Source organism: Synchiropus splendidus, chromosome 15 (genome assembly GCF_027744825.2).
Source record: "Synchiropus splendidus isolate RoL2022-P1 chromosome 15, RoL_Sspl_1.0, whole genome shotgun sequence".
NCBI classification, from domain to species: domain Eukaryota; kingdom Metazoa; phylum Chordata; class Actinopteri; order Syngnathiformes; family Callionymidae; genus Synchiropus; species Synchiropus splendidus.
In genome coordinates this window covers 12,946,856-12,967,553 of record NC_071348.1, presented here as the reverse complement: position 1 = coordinate 12,967,553, position 20,698 = coordinate 12,946,856, and the positions used below count along the sequence as shown (strand labels likewise).

At 39.4% G+C, this 20,698-nt stretch overlaps 1 protein-coding gene across 2 annotated transcripts in view; it reads left to right on the top strand.

Moving 5' to 3' along the window:
• pear1 (platelet endothelial aggregation receptor 1) overlaps positions 1 to 20,698 on the top strand; it is a 40,103-nt gene that overhangs the window by 8,002 nt on the left and 11,403 nt on the right. For both annotated transcript variants that reach the window (XM_053887504.1, XM_053887503.1), the window contains exons 2-5: positions 13,945 to 14,055; positions 14,171 to 14,272; positions 14,373 to 14,473; positions 17,558 to 17,650. In XM_053887504.1, coding sequence (XP_053743479.1) covers positions 13,949 to 14,055; positions 14,171 to 14,272; positions 14,373 to 14,473; positions 17,558 to 17,650 — 403 coding nt within the window. In that variant the 5' untranslated portion in view covers positions 13,945 to 13,948. The remainder of the gene's footprint in view (positions 1 to 13,944; positions 14,056 to 14,170; positions 14,273 to 14,372; positions 14,474 to 17,557; positions 17,651 to 20,698) is intronic.

Below are 20,698 nucleotides of genomic sequence, written 5' to 3'. Positions count from 1 at the left end.
TCATTGAAATAGTGATGTGAAAACAGCAGAAGATAATAGCTGGTGTAAAAGTTCACCTTGTCTTTCCTGCTCTCAGATTCAGTGTGCATTCATGTTTTGCATCCACCTCACGTGACACGCACATCTGTGTGATGTCTGCACCACCCTGGACCCTGCCATAAGTCCTAAAACGTCACATTATTTTTACTTATAGAAGAAACAGAACACAAGGTTAATCCTGCGTGCAACATTTTGAGCGATGATCTAAGAAACAGCAGAAAAACGTCAACAGAAAACAACAACTGGCCTCCATCATTATTGTAGCAGCTGCTCGAGAAAAAAAAAAAAAAAAGAAAAACTGCAGTCACATAAGAAGTGTTGTCTGAATTGAAACCAGATGTGGCGTGGTCAAAGTCCTCACTGTTACTAGTGCTCTGTCATACATCTGTGACTCAGAGACTAATATATGAAGCTGGCAAAATGAAATATGTCCTTTTAAGATGCGCTACAAGTTTCTTTGTGTGACATAACGCAGATACCACAGACATTCATATGGATCGATGTCATTTTAATTGTTGACAGTGACCGCCACTTGTGGAAAAAACTGAATGACACTCTGAAGTGATAACAGACGTGCAAATCCTGTTGACTTTGATTTTCTTCGGACTAAAGCTTTTGACTCATCAGAATCACTTAAAACTTAATTTGGAGACATGCATTCACCTCCTCCTCACTGTCACAAACAATCACTATATCACCAGCAAACATTATTGTCCATGGAGATTCCACTCTAATCTCTCAATTTGTTTGTTACCATAGCGAACAAAAGCTGATGTGTCTTTTTAGATTTGTGAAAAGTGTATAAGCTTGCAGTTGTCAGACTGTGTTTAAAAAAAAACAAAAAAAACAATAATAAGCCGAGGAGAATTTACATGCTAAGGTTTCGTGGTTCCAAATTCCTAACCCGGGAAAACCATACATATCAACAGTCCACATGATTCTCTGCCATTTATGCACAGCTCTGAAGGAAAAGAAAGGTATCACGCTACATGTGTTTATTGGGGCGAGGGAGTAGCACGTCTGAGCGCACACATCTGTGTTTATGACAGCCTTCAATGCACTTTTGTGATGACTTGGCAGATTTGGCAGCCTGCAGAAGTTGAGTGTTTCCCTTTAGCAGGCAACATCTGATCGCCTTTTTCCACCCGTAATGAACGTTTTGCAAAGATGTGTTGTCTTTTTTTATGCAGGGAAGAGTTTATTCTCAAAAATGTGATCTTGTGAGAGACAGTTTGGATTTTCTGCCAACAGGCTGTGGATCAAAAGAACGCTGAGACCGTTTTGTGTTTTAAAAAAATGAAACATTCTGAGCTAATTAGATATACCAGTGGTGGAAAAACCAAACAATTATCCAACAAAATGAGCATAATTAGAACATGTCGAGAAGTAAATTATATTTGTAAAGGAAAAATACTTATTGAGTTAAGATAATGTGTAAAAGCAAGTTGTATTGCTGGGAAACAAAGACAAAGAAAAGCAACATAGTGAAGTGGATTCAATCGAAAAACGTCACTAACTATACATCTAAAACTTCATTATAGGAAAAAATCCACTTTAAGATGTCAATATTAGATTAGGGAACCTATTACCACAAACAAACAAAAGTAGTACTTCATTGTATCTGTATTAGCAGTACGTTTGCAGGCAACTAACATCTTGTGAAGCCTGGCTAGATTTTCCTCTGGAATGTCACCAAAAGTTCACTTGTGACAGCTTCATAATTACTGATTATTAACAGTAAATAAGCCTGTTGTGCTAAGCTGGTGCTGCTGATATTAGTTTATTGATGGTTAATATGTGTCCTTAACTGACACATTAACATTAACAGCTACATCCAGTGAGCTCAGCAGAAATAGATAAAACATGTCTTCACTTGAGGTAAAAACCTCTTTGTCCTCTAAGTCAGCAACCAGCTGGTGGGAAATAACAGCCTCAGATTTTTTGAATTCTCCTTCCTTTTGCATCACAATTGAGAGTGAACGGCTCTATTGAAGCTAGTTGAAGACACACACCCCAAATTACCCACAGAAGACAGAGTCCTTCTTGAGTTTTATCCACGATGGCACACAGTCAAGTGGAGATGACTGATGTGGGTTTCTGCCGTGTCCATCTCTGCTTCATTGTTCATGAGCTTTTTTGTGAGTCAACACCAGGAACAAATCCCACTTGATTCCAAATCCATAAAACAACCAATAAAAACCAAGACATTAAAGCAGTTCTATTCCCAGTGTGAGTAGCTGCTACAAATCAAAGAAGTGATGAGTTACTGCGCCAACCGAGCCGTTAGTTTACACACTTACAAACAGACACAATAATAGCTTACAAGATGAGGGGAAGTCGTCTGCTTTTAGCTAAAGTATACATTTTCAAGTCTGTTTTATTGAGATTCTCTGAAGATCCCACAGCCTCTTGACCTTGGGGGCTGTTTAGTGTATGTTGGAGCGACTGAGCACTAATAAATATGGATGAATGAACGCTGGCCTCTGCATAGTTTCATCATGGGAACATCACCAAGAGACACGTCAACTGCGGTTATGTACAAAGACCTTTTTATAGTTCCCACCGCTTTGGGGACCTGCTGTGATGCGGACCAAAATAACTTGAAGATACGTAATTACGTTGCCGAAAAAGAAACAGGGCTGCAGGGGTCAGCAGTAATTATACGTTGAAACGTTACAAATACTGACCGTGTTTCTAGTAGCTAGTGATTAGTCACATGATGCATCAACACCGACTAAATAAAGTTGAGTAACCGTCCAAAACAATTCCATTGTTGTCCTTTCTCTTTCTCTGGAACACTACACTGATGGAGAGGGAGACTGTATTCTTGTGCTTTATACTTCATAGAAAATAATTTCAAATAAACTAGTTCATCAGAAACATTTATTCTTCAAATCATTCAGATCTTTTAGTCCGTATCGCTACAACATGACACATTGTGGTCAGTAATTGTTGTGTTTTTATGGCCTTCTACATCAAATGGATCAGCAAAAAAAATCAGCCACAAATGTAGCCAGGCAATTTTTGAGTTGGGAATTATTTTCCATTTGTGCATTTTAATTGTCATTTTTATATAGTTGCAGTAAGCACAGGACTCAGTCTTCTAATGCTCAGTGTTGTTCTGTGAACCACCACACGGAGTGACTTCAACGGCGATCATTGTTCCTCAAAACCGTCGCCTCTCAGTTGTGGACTGAGGTTTTCAGAAGGGAGCACGCGAAAGAGCAAAGTCATGTTTTTGGTCAGATTTTGTGGAAGGGCTGTGTTTTTCTTTACAAGAGCTGTGCATGTTATAATCCACGAGGCATTACTGCACGTATAATTACCACACTGTATGGTCATGTCCTCTTTAAAGAGCGAAGCCGTGGCCTCCATTTTGGGTTTTCCACCATCTCGCTTCCTAATGTCGGGATGCAACACCGCACTTGTTTTAATGGGCCGGAGATGAATTCAATCCGATGTGTTTGGTCGTGAGCCATGAATGTTTGAGAGGGTGAAGTGTTGTATTGATCAGTGAGTTGGAGCTGTGTGCACAGATTCAGAAGCTTCTCTGACCAGTGAAGCCACAGTCATCTCGTCTGTGGTTTTGGTTTGCCATGTGAAGAGCCAGGCAGCAGTTTGTGCTTTGAGTCGAAATAGGAGTGCACACGAGCCTCCGTGTGTCGGGACTGCGGGGGCCATTGATCGGGCTGGAAGCCCAGTTTGACAACAAGCCTTTAACAACATCCGAACACACATCTGCTTCGCTTTTTAGTGTTGAAGATAACAATGATTAGGTAATTGTTTCTGATCCTAGGAAAGAACAGCTGCATCAATTCATTTTCTTAACTGACACGTGCTTTCAGCGATTTGAGTCATTTCTATTCATTTATTGTGTTAACATTTAGTGGATCATTGTGTGATGTTTATCAATTGAGTGTTGTATGGTTGTTTTCCACCTTAAATAGTTTTGCTTTTCATCTTCCTTCAGCAGGTTGGAATTCACAAGTTTCGGAATAAAATGAGCTATTCGTAAGACTCTGTGAGTCACGCTCTAGACTCTGAGTCACGCTCTAGATGTAGCTTCGGCTAACTTAGCAACCACACTAACATTTTTGGGGTGGTAAAGTGCTCTTAAACTGAGTGTGTACCATCTTGTCGTCTAGCCTGTGGCGTTGTCATCTAGTCTGGGTCAAGTCAAGTATATTGTTGTAAGTCCACGTATTGCCGTCAGTGAGTAATGTATAAAAGTTTTTTCTTTGGATTTTTTGGTGGTTTATTAACTTCATACTTCATACTTCAGCCTCATAATAGAAGGAAAAATGAGTAAAAAGTTCCTGACTTGAATCACATATAAGGGAATCCTTATTTTGGTCGTAACTGTCAGCATGTTTTCCACAACTACGGAGTTACTCTGGTGACCTTATCGCTGAAACGACCTTATCAACCAGCTCTGTACTTTGTCAGGGAGGAGAGATTTGCACAAACAGAAACACACGAACAAACATGCTCACACACCCAGGGTCATTACGTCTCTTCGGATCGGTTCCTCTGCCACATCCATGTAGTTGATCTAAAAGGAGCAGCGTATGATATTGCAAGCTTTAAATGGACCGGTTTCTGGTTGAACTGATGTGATGGTGATGATGTGGCGGAGAGGAAGTTTCCTGTTTTCCTCAGTGCACTGTGCCAGGCCTCCAGAGCTGCTGGAGAAATGACTCAACGAGTCAACGCAAGATGGCTTTGTCAGTTTTTCCATCTCAATTCCCCGAATTCACTGAGATTTAAAGTGACTCAGGGAGAGATTGGCGGCCACACAGGACATCTGTCACTTTAATGCTGTTTTCTGGAAATATGGTTTTGGGTTCAACGCTGTTTATAGGGAAACAATTGCTGTGAACCAAGGCATCTTGAGATGTTGTCCAGGTACAGCTGGGTTCCTGCTGTGGAAAACACAACGACGGCTTGCTACTCCATTAATATCATTAGAGGATTAGTTTTGGATCTAATTCTTATTTTTATTTGACAGTTTTGGTTGTTGAAGAACAAACAAAAGGAGGAGCAAATAAATACTGTGTGAAAGTAATACGGTTAAATACATTCTGGGCAGTCTGAATATTTTTATTTCAGTTTCGAAGGAACATCAGATAACCGCCCTGTGACACATCAAGTGAGAAGATTCCGCTCAGGAATAGTTTCACTGTGGCCTGTCTTGCCCAAGGTGTCTGTGAGGTTGCGTCAAAAGTGTGTTGATATGGGAGTCATCGCATAATATTTGGGTGAAACCTGTGGGTGTGTTTACAAAGGTTTTATGTCTGTTTTCTCTTCTATTATTTTGGGTGTGGCATGCGATTAGTGATCATACCCCGACTTGCTGAACCCCCTCCCCATCTTCACCACCATTTGTCAGCAGCCAGTGAGCATGCCAGTCTCATTGCGGCCGGACCCATCATTTGTGCCGAGACGAGGACCCAGATGCAAAGGATTATGGGTTTTATATTCACCAAACAGTTAGAGCGCCTAAATGCAAGGGTGGGTGTTGAGGAGGGGGGCTGCGGCTGCGGTCGGTGCGTCACATGGTCGACTCTGAGCAATTTATACTAACTGGCAGTTTCTGACTGTCTCCACTGCTTTATAGGTTTGTTATTCTAAGAGCTGAGACTGTGATGTTGGAAACAACAGAAAAGCTTTTGACAGCGTGGAGGCACGTTTGGATAGCGTAGGTCATCTCAATCAGAAGGTGATCATTTAAATCCCCTTAAGGCGGTAACACACACCGCAGCTTTATAGGCCAACCTCTGCGTGTAATGGTGCTCAGCAGTTCTTTGATCAGGGGAGTCTGGTCGTCGTGCTGCTGGAAACCGATGCTGTCTTTGACTCCACTTTTTTGATTCTACTTGTTTAGTCGAGATTGTATGCAACTGTCCAGATGATGCTTCAAATGCAATGGGATGAATCCCTTCATCTATATGTGATTTTAATGGATGTTTAAATGATTCTCATCTCCATATAGTCACCAAATGTACTCTCTGAGGTTCTCTGTGTGTGGCCATAAGTCTATGTAACTCCAGAAATGGGATCTTGTAATGGTGAGCTTGTAGGTTGAGCTTGTCATTTTAAAACATAAATACAATATGACTGGTTAGAGCATCCGTCAAGTGATCGGGGGTGTGTGTGCAAGACCCTTAACACATCCGCCTACCTCAGATGTCGCACGGGTTAACAAGGTCTGTGAAGAGAAGTTGCATGTACGGAGGGTTCCACCCTAAGTCCAGTATCCAGTATACACAAAATAAAAACAAACTATTGTCGCATAAGTGACAATGGGGCGATTTTTTCTTGGAATATTTTCAATATGAATTAATATATCAAATGTAAAGAAATAATGAAATATATGAACTATATAATACCTAAAATAATACAAATATGTTTGAAACCCATGCACACAAAATGAGATATGAAATAAAGCCAATCCGGAGGAACTGGACGTACAGATTCCTTGAAAGAGAAAACATAAAGGTCAACACATGCAAAAATAAATAAGTGGGGAATTAAAAGAATGGTTTGAAAATGAAAACTATTGTTTCTGGTTTAAATTTCCCACCAAGTGTTATTGAACATGAGTTAAATTAAGTACATTAAAATTAAAGGTCAAAACTGTTATAATGAAAATGTGATAGAACATTGAAATATATTTAGGAGTGACATGAAGGTTTGTGTAACAGAAGTAAACATATTGTATCTTGAAGTTGTACTAAACATTTATTTTTTTTATATCTATATCTATTCAAATAGATGTGATATACTACATAATTTATTTTCTTTTTGTTGATCCAGTGTATCTTAATTTTAACTTTGTATCTCCTTTAACGTTATTGGTGTTTGGTAAAACTGTTGAACTATTAAATGCTTGAGGATGAGAGTACAGTCAAGTCCAGCTTCCCTTCTATGGTGTTCTCAGAGGAAAACGCGTTTCTCTGTATTAAGATTCCATCCATCTTTGTCCTAGCTGACCCAGTAATGAACTTTTATACATCAGAACTGCTACTGAAGTGTTTATTTTGCCGTAAGTTAGTACTGGGATAGCATAAAAAAGTTAGACATAAATTACCGACAGCTAGATTCATTCGTCCGACAGCGACTTGTTGCACCTGCAGCTCGCATCATAAATCTGAAGGACAACATCCTAAAGAAAAGCAGTGCTTCAGCCGTGTTGTTTTCAGAGCGGAGCTCAGGGATTTAAAATACTGCTGAAATAAATGCTTGCTGCCAAGATCTGAGGAAACGGACTGGAAGATGGAAACAGTTTGGTTTTTCCTCTTTCTGACAACAGAACAACGCGACATAACATTAACCTTAAGCCCGACATGAATGTCTCTCTGTTTCTCCTCAGTTCCTGAAGTTAACCGCTTTATTTAGCTTTTTACACGTCGTTTTCGCTTTCCAAGTGTGACTAATATGTTCTGAATAATTTGCATTTTGTTATGTTAAGTAAATATATGTGCGGTTGGGAAAGTCACCACACATATGGAACGTTTAAACTTCTTTATTAATGAAATTCAAAAACGTTAGTAAGACTTAACACTAACAGCAGAGCCTAAAAACCTCCATGGTCCAGATCTGACCCGACTGAAGCACCATAGACAAGTGATGACCAGTGAAAGTCACTGGTCAAACAGACACTTTGGCAATCTATAGAATTGTCTGAAGGCTGTCACAGCTTGCTTTCATGTCTTTCTCATTTGAGCTGTTGACGGCCCTGCAGTATGACATCAAATAATCTATATGAAAATGGCATGAGCAGTGTGGTGAAGAGCTACAGTTCTATTGAACTAAATTCTCTACAGCAATTCCTTTAATGTCAGAAAATGTAATTGTTACTGTTGTCCTCATGTAATAGAAGCTGACATTTGAAACTAATATTTTATGAAGAAAACGCCTTCCAGTGTCGGAAAACTACTCTTGAGCCTGAAGTGGAGCAGGACTTGTCAACACTTTTGCTTCTGTAAGAGAGAAATGATTGAAATATTTGGTAATAACACTGGAGCAATTTGCCCAGTGAGATTACTTTCAAACAAGTGCATCTGTTTTCATTTGGGCTTTGTTTCCACTCCAGCCCTTACTGCTCTGGAAAGTCCATTTCGGGGTCCTGAATCGGCTCGCAGCATTCCTCAGTGACTCTGACTGGTGGACTGTAGGGCCACTGCTGAGGAGATGAGTCACTGAATCTGCTGCTTGCCTTTTTTTTCCTGAACATTTTCACCAATTGGTTCCATTTGTCTAACAATATGGATAAGAACAAGTGCAATGAAGGAAGTCTATCTGTTGCCTTTAATATATGAAGAAAGGCCAAAGGTCAGAGACACACAGGAGTTTTAAAAATGTTTCACGCTGTGTTCAGTACACCCTTGAACAGCTTTAGTGATGCTTACTCACTGGTTATCACTCTTTTCTTTTCTAGATGGTGATATTTTTCAGTCCCTTGTATTGGTTTTGATGCTAAAACACATGCAAAAGTGTTTTAAAATTACTAACTAGACACATTTTCACCCCAACCCCTGTGAGACTGACACATAAACAACCCAAATATAGTTTCTGCCTTAAATGTGCAATGTCCCCACATCATAAAAGCAAATGATCAGCTTTAATAAACCATTGTGGTGGTTGTTGGGATTGTTTGCTTGTGTAATGGCCGCCTTTTTTTGCTTATTTTCAACTGGCTTGGAAAGCCACTTCAAAGTTTTGCTGCAGTGGGTTCCCTTTTCATGGGGGATAAACTCAAAACATGTCAGAGAACTTCTATTATTGTGGTTTCTGTGACTGAGCCATGTCCAGATTTACCTCATGAACATGGGCTCAGACGGTGTTTACAGTTCTGTCACCATCATGGCAGCTTTAAGTTTGGAAAGTGACTGGAAGGTTGCTGCATAACGTAGCTCTTGTTCTTCAGTGGACGGGGCTCAACTCAACAGGAGGAGAGTTTAAGGCTGACTGAAGGGTGACGTCACCTTGGAAAGCATTCTCAGACTTCCTGTCCCAGTTCAGTCCTGCTTGGCTAGCTGTCCTGAATGATGATGTTACCACCTGGAGCTCTAGATGTTTACCTGCCACCTCGGAGGGTTACCCAAACACTCATCATAAACAGCTCCTCCTCCACTCAACTTGCAGCTCACTCACTCAGCACTCAAGAATTGTGGTTTGGAACCATTTTCTAATGAGACGCAATTAAAATGAAAAGAAGGTAATGAAAAAAAAAAATCTGCTTCAAGTCCAATGAAGTGGCTGGTGGAGTTGAAGAGTCCTGTAAATCAGAACCAGATGCATGTTCTCATAAAGTTGCTGTTTTTGTGGCACCGATTTCTGAGGTGTTTTTTAAGGCTCGAGCCAGTGAGTGAATTAACTCCTCGCTGTGGCTTGGAGCGTCTTAAGAGGCACTTTATCAGAAGCAGAAGATTAAAATTTCCCTCCATTTATCATCGCTGCCAGATCCTCAGCAGTTAGCGGAGACGTATAAATATCCCAAATGATGCTGTGATTAACCTGAAAGGTGTTTATAGCAGACTGTCGAACCTGAGAATTACAAGGATCTGGTTTTAGCTGGAAAATCTATTTCACTTTATTCATGATCCCTTGTGATTTGTGCTCAGCCTCAGCCAAAGTGGTGACAAACTTCAAATGTTAGTTTTTAGTAGTGCTGTTTGCACTTAAGTGGGAGCCGAAAATACATCAGAAGAAGAAGGGAGTTTGAAGTTGTTGATCATTGATGATTAATACATTTTTTTTTCAAGACTACTTTAACCATTGACTGATCTTGCTGCCAATTTTAAATAAATTCCCGTTTTACTTAATTTCTACAGAACTTTTTATCAATATTACATTTGTAATCCATTTTAAACCACATTTTGTAGATGTTTGTAACAACGTGAATGTACTCAAGTATTCAGCTTTACTTTACTTTTTTAAATTTTATTTATGAGAAAACACTGTATTTCACTACATACTCATAAATCCTGAATTATTTCTTCCAAGTGTCAGTGGACAATTTTTTTTTAAATCTCACAAAACGTCTAACTGCTGCTACACAGTTGTGCTCTGCATCATTGGTTAGGGAGGGAATGAAATGATCCTCCGTCTCACCATCCATAGGTCCAGGTTGGATTTGTTCACTGAGTCTTCCAAATACTGTCCCTATTTACAATCCTCATCACATGCTGCAAAACTCTAGAACTGCTTTTTACCTAGAAGGTGAATGAAACAAGTATCCGACTTTCTTCCTCTTTCTTCTGTTCGGTCTTATTTACCAAGCTGATATAGGTTTAGACTTGCAATAGAAAGCCGAGTTCTTTGTCCACCAAACATAGTTCCCTGTTTATGAACTGGTGTTGTTCTGAGGGGACCAATTCAATAGTAAATGACTTTTTAAAAGTGAAAATTAAGATTTATTTATAAAATAATTCATTAATAATAAGTATAAAAAGACAAGAAAAAGTAAATAATAATAATATTTAGAAATGAAAAGAAGAAAATCTTGAAGGATACACAACAATTTGGATAAATTGATCAATGCAGACAAGGTTCACTTAGCAGAATATATATTCATTGGAGTAGGAAGTCATTATTATTAACATTTATAAAAGTCAGAGTGATTGTATTTGTTGAGTATAAAAAATGTTTAAAATGTTTTGATTATGGCCAAAACCGGAAAACCAAACCTTTTTTTTTAAATACGATTTTATATCTTAGCAAATATAATTAAAAAATAAAAGAAATTATTGCAAAAAGACTGTAGAAAAACAAAAAAGAGCTGTAATTTGTCTAGCACTTGTTTATGATGACCAAAAAACATGTGTCATTGTTACTATAAGTTTTCTTTAATAGGCAAAAGATCAGGTTAATTTCTTAAAGTATAATCAAAAATTCATCATAACTTCTCTTCTTGCTTTTTAATCTGTTTTTTTTTTTTTTTTTTGCACTCAACCAGCAGCAGTCTCCAGGGAGGCTGCCCCTTCTCTTGTATAAAGCCACAGAAAGTCTCTAATCACGTAATGTTGATACGACTCTGAGAAAGAAAAGAAATATGCTTTTCCAGTCAGAAATAGATGACATGAAGTGGTGCAGGCTATAAATAGAGAGAACTGACAGAGAAGGGGAGCCGTGGAAATGTTTTTAAAGAGGCTGGAGTCGAATGTCTCAATACTGCCCAGTTCTGTCCTGATTCTGTGTGAATTTATGTAAGAGCTGAAGCGTCAAACCTACTTTCTTTCTTTGCTTATGCAACTGGGTTTATTTAATGAACCATTTATTGTTTTAAAATTTTCTGGTTTAAACCTAACAGCCAGCAACCTATTGTTCCCATTTTAATCTGCTCTAAAAAACTTTTCATCCTGTTTGTTCTGTGGTGGGAGAGAAGAGAAAGTCTGGCCGACTATTAGCAAGCACATCTAGAGAGTCTTAAATGCAAAAATGGAAGATGAATAGTATCTCAGTCATGTTCTTGCATGTGTGGTACATGTATTAATATGATACAATACTCACTATATGAAGTGTATAAATAAAATAATAAAAGTTCACACCACTTTTCCATGTGGAAAAGTCCCTTCAAACCAAAAGTACAACAATGAATCATCATAAAATGAATGAAATAGTATAGAGCTATTGATCTATCAACTTCTAGCTGTCATCGATCATTATGGTCTGACTTTTTAGTCGAGCCTCACAACCTTTCTGTCATCTAACTGATTTGTCAAATGAATAATCAACCACTGTGTCCAGCTTTTTAACCTTTGTTTTGTAGCGTGGGAAACGATCTGTTTGTACACTTCCCATTTGTTTTCACAAGACCCTATCAGAAGTTGTCGCCTGTCACAACACCAGAAATCTTCACAAGGCCACGTGTAGCTGACATGAGAATCTGTGCTACATTCATTCTGTCAGCGCTGACTTGTTGGGAAAACATGGCCCTGACAGATATCAACCTCCATTCCCACGAAGCTCTGACCAGCAGACACGCTGCCCGAACCTCTGTCCTCATCCGTCAGATATTTTGAAGCAAGAAAAAAGCTGAATATATTGCCTCCCCTGTGCTCCCTGAGAGCCTAGCGGCGTCGCCTGCACTCTCTTCTTTTCTAATGGATTCCAGATGTTGCTCCCGAGTAGAGGAGAAGGGGACAACAGATTTTTTTTTTTTGTAGATGCACAGCAGCTCTGATTGATTGAGGTCAGAATGAAGTTGGGAGTCACATTTCTTGACACTGATCCTCTTCCTTCTGTCTCTTTCTCTTCCACATCCATCCTGCTGCTGTCTGTGGTGTGCTTCAGTGAGCTCCATTGAACTCTGGCACTCTGCCGCACCTTCGCCTGCCTTAATGAACTTTTTTTACAAGCTTGATTTTAGCAGCCATTTATTGGCTCCCTGGGAAGATTTTCAGTCTTTCAAAACTTCATGCTGGGAAATGTTGACTTCGCTAGAGGAAATCCAAATGCAGATTCTGAGAGGAGAAAGTGATTTATCATCACTCTCTGCACCAACATTTCACCCCATGCTTAGACTCCCCTGGAGCTCTGCTACTGCTGACTTATAATTCATGCTGACAGACTTGTTGGTCATAAATTATGCATTTTTTTATGCCTCTATTATGTGCCCGTTTGATTGTTTTGTGTGCGGTCACAGTCATTTCAAGACCCAACACTATTTTATTCTAATGGCTGGGATGGTGATCCTGGTCACTCTGAGCAAACATCATGATGAATAAGACATTACACATAAATTCAAATGGCTTTGACTTCCAGTAGATCTCTCTTTGATTCACTATTTCACACTGCCAGCATTAGTACAACAGTACAACAGACCTGACAGTTTGCTTTTGGCAGGAGGGAATGAAATGATCCTCTGTCTCACCATCCATAGGTCCAAGTTGGATTTGTTCATTGAATGTTCCAAATACTGTCCCTATTTACGATCCTCTAGAATTGCTCTTTCCTTAGAAAGTGAATGAAATAAGCATCCAACATTCTTTCTCTTTCTTCTGTTCTGTCTTCTGTCCAAGCTGCTGTAATAGGTTTGGACTTGAGTCCACCAAACATAGTTCCCTGTTATGAACAGGTGTTGTTCTGAGGGGACCAATTCAATAGTAAATGACTTTTTAAAAGTGAAAATTAAGATTTATAAAATAAATATTATTGTTAATATAATAGTAATTATAATAATAATAATAAGAAGAAGAGAAGACAGAAAAGTAAATAATAATAATATTTAGAAATTAAAAGAAGAAAATCTTAAATGAAACACAACAATTTGGACAAATTGAGGTTCACAGAATATATATTCATTGGAGCAGGAAGTCATTATTATTATTAACATTTCCAAGAGTCAGAGTGATCGTATTTGTTGAGTTAAAAAATGTTTAAAATGTTTTGATTATGACCAAAAGCTGGAAAAACAAAAGTTTTTTTTTGTTAAATGAGTTTTTTTTTTATAGCAAATATAATAAAAGAAATTACAACAAAAAGACTGTAATCTGTCTAGAACTCAGAAGTTTATGATAACCAAAAACAGGTGTAGGTTTTTTTAGTTTTAAAAAGTTTCAACCTCTCCTTCTGTTTGACGCTTTCTTTAAGTGATGGAGTGTTGTTGTTGTTGTGTTCAAAATAAAAGTATGACTTCCATGTTGCTCGAGGGCTGTCCTTATGGCGTTTTTCTAATAAACACTACAAGTATTGTCTTCAGATTAATAGTCTTGCTATTAAGTCAGTACCTCCCCATCTTCATCATGGCCTAAATTTTCATTCCAGAGTATGACTTCATCACATAGTGCTCTCAGTTTCCTGCGTTTGCAACAATAGCATCATGTTTGGCTTGAAGCCATTGTACTTGAAATGTTTGGCTTCTTGCATCCTCCTGGAAATGTCCTGTCTTTCCTCCGTCAGGACCATGCCGGCGCTACAGAGCTCGGGTCTCCTGCTCCTTTTCAGCTTCCTAGTCGGTTCGTGCGACTCGCTAAACCCAAGAGACCCAAATGTGTGCAGCCTGTGGGAAAGGTGAGTGCTGGATCCTTTATTTAAATTCATCTTGTGATTTAGTCTGAGATAACCCTAAAAAACAGAACTATAATGCTCACATTTTACTTCACGTAAAGGACTTTTCTCTTCATAGCTTTACCACGTCAGTGAAAGAATCATACTCGCATCCATATGACCAAGTGTCTGAGGTGCCTTGCTCCGACCCTCGCACCTCCTACAGATGCACTCGCCACAGGTAGCGGCAGCATGATGACCTTCTTCCTGCTGCAGAGGAGTTTCCTGCTCAAGTCCTCTGGAGGCTCTTGGCTTCCTGTCTGACGGTGTTTTTGTTTCAGGATCACCTACAAGACGGCCTACAGACAAGCGGTGAAGACTGACTATCGGAAACGATACCAGTGCTGCCCTGGCTACTATGAGAGCAGAGACAAATGTGTTCGTAAGTAGAACACAGTTTGAACTTTTGAATTAATGTAGTAATGATGACATCATCAATTTTGACAAGGCAAAAAGAACAATTGCTTTAACTTTGTTACTAATGAATAAAGTACAGTAAAGTGAATTCAGAGTGAATTTTTGACAGCTTTAGAGCTTTAGTTGACATAAATGACATTACAAATGAGAGAAAAGCGCTTTATTGAGATTATTAATTCAATAATTAATTAATAATTAATTAATGACAAACATATCAGAATAAATGTAATACTCTAAGAAAGTGAAAATAATGTTTATTTTAAACATAATTGCTCACTCCACCAGCATTTTTTTTTTTTTTTTGTCATTGCACCGTATGATTTTCCCGGTTTGTGATAATTACAGCAAACGTTCACCTAATGACAGCGTCTTTTTAAAAGTGTAGAGAAGGACCCTGTTGGCTTTTGACAAAGATCTGTTATTTCACGTTAAGTAGAGGGGAAACCAGTCACATTTGCACCTGCAGCAGTCACTCATTTGGAGTCTTGCTCCTTATCAGCTGTGTCGGATATTAGACGCATTCCTTTCTCCCGCCAGACTTTCCAGATTCATGTGTTTCCACGTCTTGCTTTTGCTCCTTTTTGTTAATGTGAACCACTTGGTTTTTGTTAGTTTGTTCCGCTCCGTTTTCTTCCTCTCAGGCCAAGTCATGAATTTGTTTAGAATTTTTAAAATGCCTTGAGTATTAACAGTATTAATGTGATAACAGTAATAGTCTCAGGAGTGATGCACCTGCGTATTACTGCCCTGAAGATATCAACTTCACATTTACTCGAAATATCAGGGGCCTCTTTTTTTTTTAGCATGATGAAACAATGAGGTATAATGAAGGCTGAAGTGAAGCAGATGGTGGCGGAGCTGTTGCAGTCAATGCATTAATGTCCAACTGCAAATCTCTGTTGGCAGAATTTTGAATAATAAAAGGGTTTATTGTCCAGAGCCAGACCAATGTGTTTAAAGCTCCCTGCCTCTGTTGTTGGTCCAGGTGAGCATGTGTGGGAATTATGTCCATATTAACAACAAACTTAAGCCAAACAACTGCAGTAAACATTGTTACTTTCAGTTCATAAAATTCAAAGTATATTGATGAGGTATCATTGCCTTGAATTTAAATTCAGGATTCCAAGCTAAACCCTAAATGTCAATGGCCACCCCCTCTTTGGCCATGTGGGGTCTCACCCATACTACAATGGGGCACCCAGTGGCCGGCCGCAAAACTGCATCCACAGTGCCACAAATGGCCCGCGGGCCGCAAGTTTCAAACCCTGATATAAGTGATGAGTGTTTGTGGTGTCCTCTTGTTGTTTTCAGCACTATTTTGTTGCCACTAAGGTCGATAACAAAAAGTTAGAACAAGACAGAAAAGGCCACAGATCAGTTTGTTCTCTGTCTGTGTGAACTGCGTTTTTGACCCACACTGGATCCCCACAAACTCAATGATCCCTGGCTACTCAGGATCGTCTTATTAAGAGGCAACAGGCTTCGCCACACCACTGTGTTGGAAAGAAATATAAATAGAATATATTTAATATCTTGGATAGAAAATGGTACTTTTGCTCTCTCATTTGTCAACAGTGATGGATGATGTGGGGAGCACCCTTGTAATTGCTGTGTTCCTCATCCTAAACATTTAGTTACCGATAAACCTCAGCTGCATTTGCTTGATGACTCCTCTCCGAAATCGAACAAACAAGGGAACCTCATCTTGTTTATCACCGTTTGAAACACATTTTTCTCTTTCTCCAAATACGTATCATTAGACGTGATCCTGCCCCACTCCTTCATCTGACTCCTAACCACCGGCGTGCACGCACACCTCCAGCTATCATCAAGAAAAGTATTGCTTGTGTTTGAAAGGGAAGAAAAAAACACTGGTGGTGACACGTGCTGGGAAACATCACAGTTAAAAACCAAATGATTGCTTTCGCTCATAAATGAACTTAATTACTGTTTAAGGGATTCACGATGCTGGTTTCTACTCCCCTCTGAGTTCCACAGGGAAATCCAGCTGTCGGCTCGGCTAGTGTGCTGCTCTGTTTTAAAATGTAAAATGTTTTTATGCATGACTCTTTACCCAGTTATATAAAAGAAGCATATATAATCAGCACAGTGAGACTTTTAACTGAGGATCATTGGATCTAGAAGAGTTAAAATATATTCAAATGATCATACATTTATGGATAACATTTGATCTTTCACGAAGAGCATAATTTGTCTTTGTTTCGTAAATGTCAATGACAGTGTCCCTGCAACATCACTTGAACTATCTTCTTGTTTGCCATTTTCCTGCCGCCTGTCATCTTCTTATTAAATACTTGTCAGTTTTTGCTCCATACCTGTGGTAGCAGTCCAAACAAAATAAGTTTCAGGTTCAAGGGAATACTCGAAACATCCTTCCTTCCGTCTTCCACAATGTTTATAAGGCTAAAAGCAGAGGCAATGGCTGTGAATTGTCTACAGGGTTCTTCTGTCCTGCCTGTGCTACTAGTAATACAAAGCTGCCACAAATACATAGCAGCATCTTTTAAAAAACTGCTATAAATAAATACAAATTCAATGTAAAATAGTGGAACAACTAAAAGTAGTGCAATATAAATGCAAACTTCTTAAATAGTAATATAATAACAGTAGAAAAATAATCAGCTGAATTTGTATTTTTTTTTAATATTTTGACATTCTCCGAAATAAATAAATAAATAAAGTCTATGATACTATGATACTACTCTTAGTACTTGTGTTTTTCTTATTTGGAATAAGGAATACCTTATCTTAACATAACCATTATCACCATCTTCATAAAAAAATAGATAAATAAGTTTACATTTTTTTAGAGGAAAGACTCCACTTGTTTGATCCACTGATCGCCTTGGCATATCATGGCATACATGTATGTCGGTTCAGGGGTTGGATGAGAAGATGAAAGGCGATAGATGTCTTCCTTAGTGGATTTCATATTGGACTCCTGTGTTTCTCATTTTGTCTAACGTCTACTGAAGCGAATGGCCCACAATGATAAATAAGTAATGATTCATGTCCTCTCTCTCAACAGCCCGCTGCACAAAAGAGTGTGTCCACGGTCGCTGTGTCGCACCTGATCGCTGTCAGTGTGAAGGAGGCTGGCGAGGAGATGACTGCTCCAGCGGTATGAGCACTTTTTAGCTCTCACTCTTGCTTTTGTTCTTTGGAAAAGCGTTCTGTTTTTCTTCCTGTTTGAACAACGTCTGCACACAATCACGCATCAAAATAAACGCTGCAAGCACTCCAGGAAATGACAAGCTGCACTCTAGTGAAGCTGCTGATACGTACACAACTCCATCGCAGGATGCTCCTTTAGTGAAAATAGAAATTCACATGATACTAGGAATGTCAAGTGCGTAATGCTCTCATTTACGTTTTCCCTCAGAGGGATTTCTGACTGTACTGAAACACACCAGGTTCATACTTTGATTTTGTTTTACATTAAATATATGGATGCAGAGCCTCGGAGTGTGAAACCAGAACCAAATTTCATTAAGTGACTGGAAGTTTCCACTGCTTGTTTCGCTGCGCTCAGCTGGGTCAAAAGTACACCTCCTCCATTTTACTTTATTTCTCAGCAGAGAGGGAATTACGGCTTTCGCGGGTAGCAGTCCTGACGTGGGGATGAAGAGAGGGGGAAATGGAAAATGTTACCCCACTCTGGTCTGAGTCCAACAGTTTTTCTACAGCTCTCCTTTTTTTCTCCTCTTTATTACTCTGCGGGCTTTTGTTTTTGCCAGTGTGGGATAGAGTTTTAGAAAATTCAAAGCTGAAAAATACTTTGTTTCAGTATTGATTTTTAATAGGGATGTGAGAGTGACAATAGAGCTTATTTATAGTTTATAGTTTGCCTTATGAAATGAGCTTGCAATGTGAGGTAAGAATCTGGAAAACAGTTAACAGTGAGGATGAAAGCACAGTGGCAATTTTGTGTTTGAAGGCATGGTTTAGTGAATATTTATGATCATGAAATATACAAACTTGCACCGCCTGTCACACATCTTTCAGTGCTATGGATCTAATTAATACATAAATAAATAGTTCATGCATGGATGCGGATTAGAAAACATTTCAAAATTCTTCCATTGTTTTGTGGCTCTGTGAAATTCACAAAAGCTGTACATATTTTGTCATTTTAGTTTAGTTCTCTTCTCATGAACCCATTCTGGTGTCCCCCCCAGTACTGCAGAATCACCACAATTGATTTGTGATTTAAACGTCTAAACAATTCATCTGTTCCTCTTTTCAGTCTTTCAACCACTGTCTTTCATTTACCATGCATGACAACTATTCGGACAGACCATATCCTTAACTCCCCGAACCCCTTGGCGACGTCATCGTACATGATTATTGTCACATTGATGAGTATCATTACAGCAATAAGCCGTCTGTAACTTTGATGTGGGGACAGTCAATGCACCACTTTGTGGTACACTCATTCCTTTGTCATTCTTCGATTGATTCCACTTGTTTTTCATTCTTGATGTATACTATACACTATATATATACATATATATCTTCTTCTTTTCCTTTCGGCTTCTCCCTTCAGGGGTGGCCACAGTGGATCATCTTCCTCCATCTCACCCTGTCCTCTACTTCTTATCCTCCTTCACCACCTCCATAAATCTCCTCTTTGACCTTCCTCTCCACCTTCTGCCTGGCAGTTCCAACCTCAACATCTTCATCTACCAATGTACTGGCTCTCTCTCCTCTGTACATGTCCAAACCATCTCCATCTAGCCTCCCTGACTTTGTCTCCTAAACACCCTCTGATCTACTGCTTCCTGCTCCTATCCATCCTGCTCACTCCCAGAGAGAAGCTCAGCATCTTCATCTCTGCTACCTCCAGCTCTGCCTCCTGTCTTTTCATCAGTGCCACTGTCTCCAAACCATACAACATTGCTGGCCTCACCACCCTTTTGGACACTTTCCCTTTCATCCTTGCTGACACCCTTTTGCCACACATCACACCTGACACTTTTCTCCAATGATTCCATCCTGCCTGCACCCGCTTCTTCACCTCTTGCTCACACTCTCCATCACCCTGGTCAGTTGAGCTTAAGCACTTAAAATCCTCCACCTTCTTTATCTCTGCATCCTGTAACTTCACCTGTCCACTTGGGTCTCTCTCATTCACACACATGTATTCCGTCTGACTGCGGCTAACCTTCATTCCTCTCCTTTCTCAGGCAAACCTCCACCTCTCTATCTTATATTCCACTTGCTCCCTGCTCTCACCACAGATCACAATGTAATCTGCAAACATCATGGTCCACGGGGCTTCTTGTCTAACCTCATCTGTCAACCTGTCCATCACCATGGCAAACAAGAAGGGAGCTGAGCCTTGGTGCAGTCCCACCTCCAACTTGAACTCCTCTGTTACACCTGCAGCACACCTCACCGTTGTCTTACACCTGGTATACATGTCCTGCACCACTCCAACATACTTCTCTGCCACTCCAGACTTCCTCATACAATACCACACCTCTTCTCTTGGCACTCTGTCGTACACTTTCTCCAGGTCCACAAAGACACAATGGAGCTCCTTCTGACCTTCGCTGTACTTCTCCATGAACATATATATATATATATATATATATATATATATAATTATTGTTTTATTGTATTTTATTTTATGTACTTACAGAGTCCCAAATTAGTTGAGTGTTATGTCTAATATATATTGTATATAACTGTGCGTCGCTACATTATTGAGTGTTTCCTCGCTGCAACCTTCTGTTTTTGTCATAAATGACACGTCAAAATAACGCTGAAAAATTTGCCGCTTGTTGATGATGTCACACGTCAATACAGCCAACAAGGCTCTATTCGACACCCGTGCGTTCACATTGCTTGCACGTTCCTGGACTGAGCGGAACTGGCTGATACCAAATCATGAAAGGCAAAAATATTAATCAGCTTAGTAGCATTTTTAAGATATGTGTGCATGTTTTGTTTCATCGCTCAGAATATCAAAAACAACCAAAACTGTGTTGTTAAAAATGAAAAGTCCTTGTATGATATTAGTGGATTCACAGTTGACAGATATTGTAAAACCAGATGAGTAGTCCAGCATAAGTCATACCACTAATTACTTTATAACTTTCCTGGTTTCCTTCTGCAGTCCTCCCATTCCTATCTTCTTTCTCTCTCCGGTTGTGGTCCCAGTCCT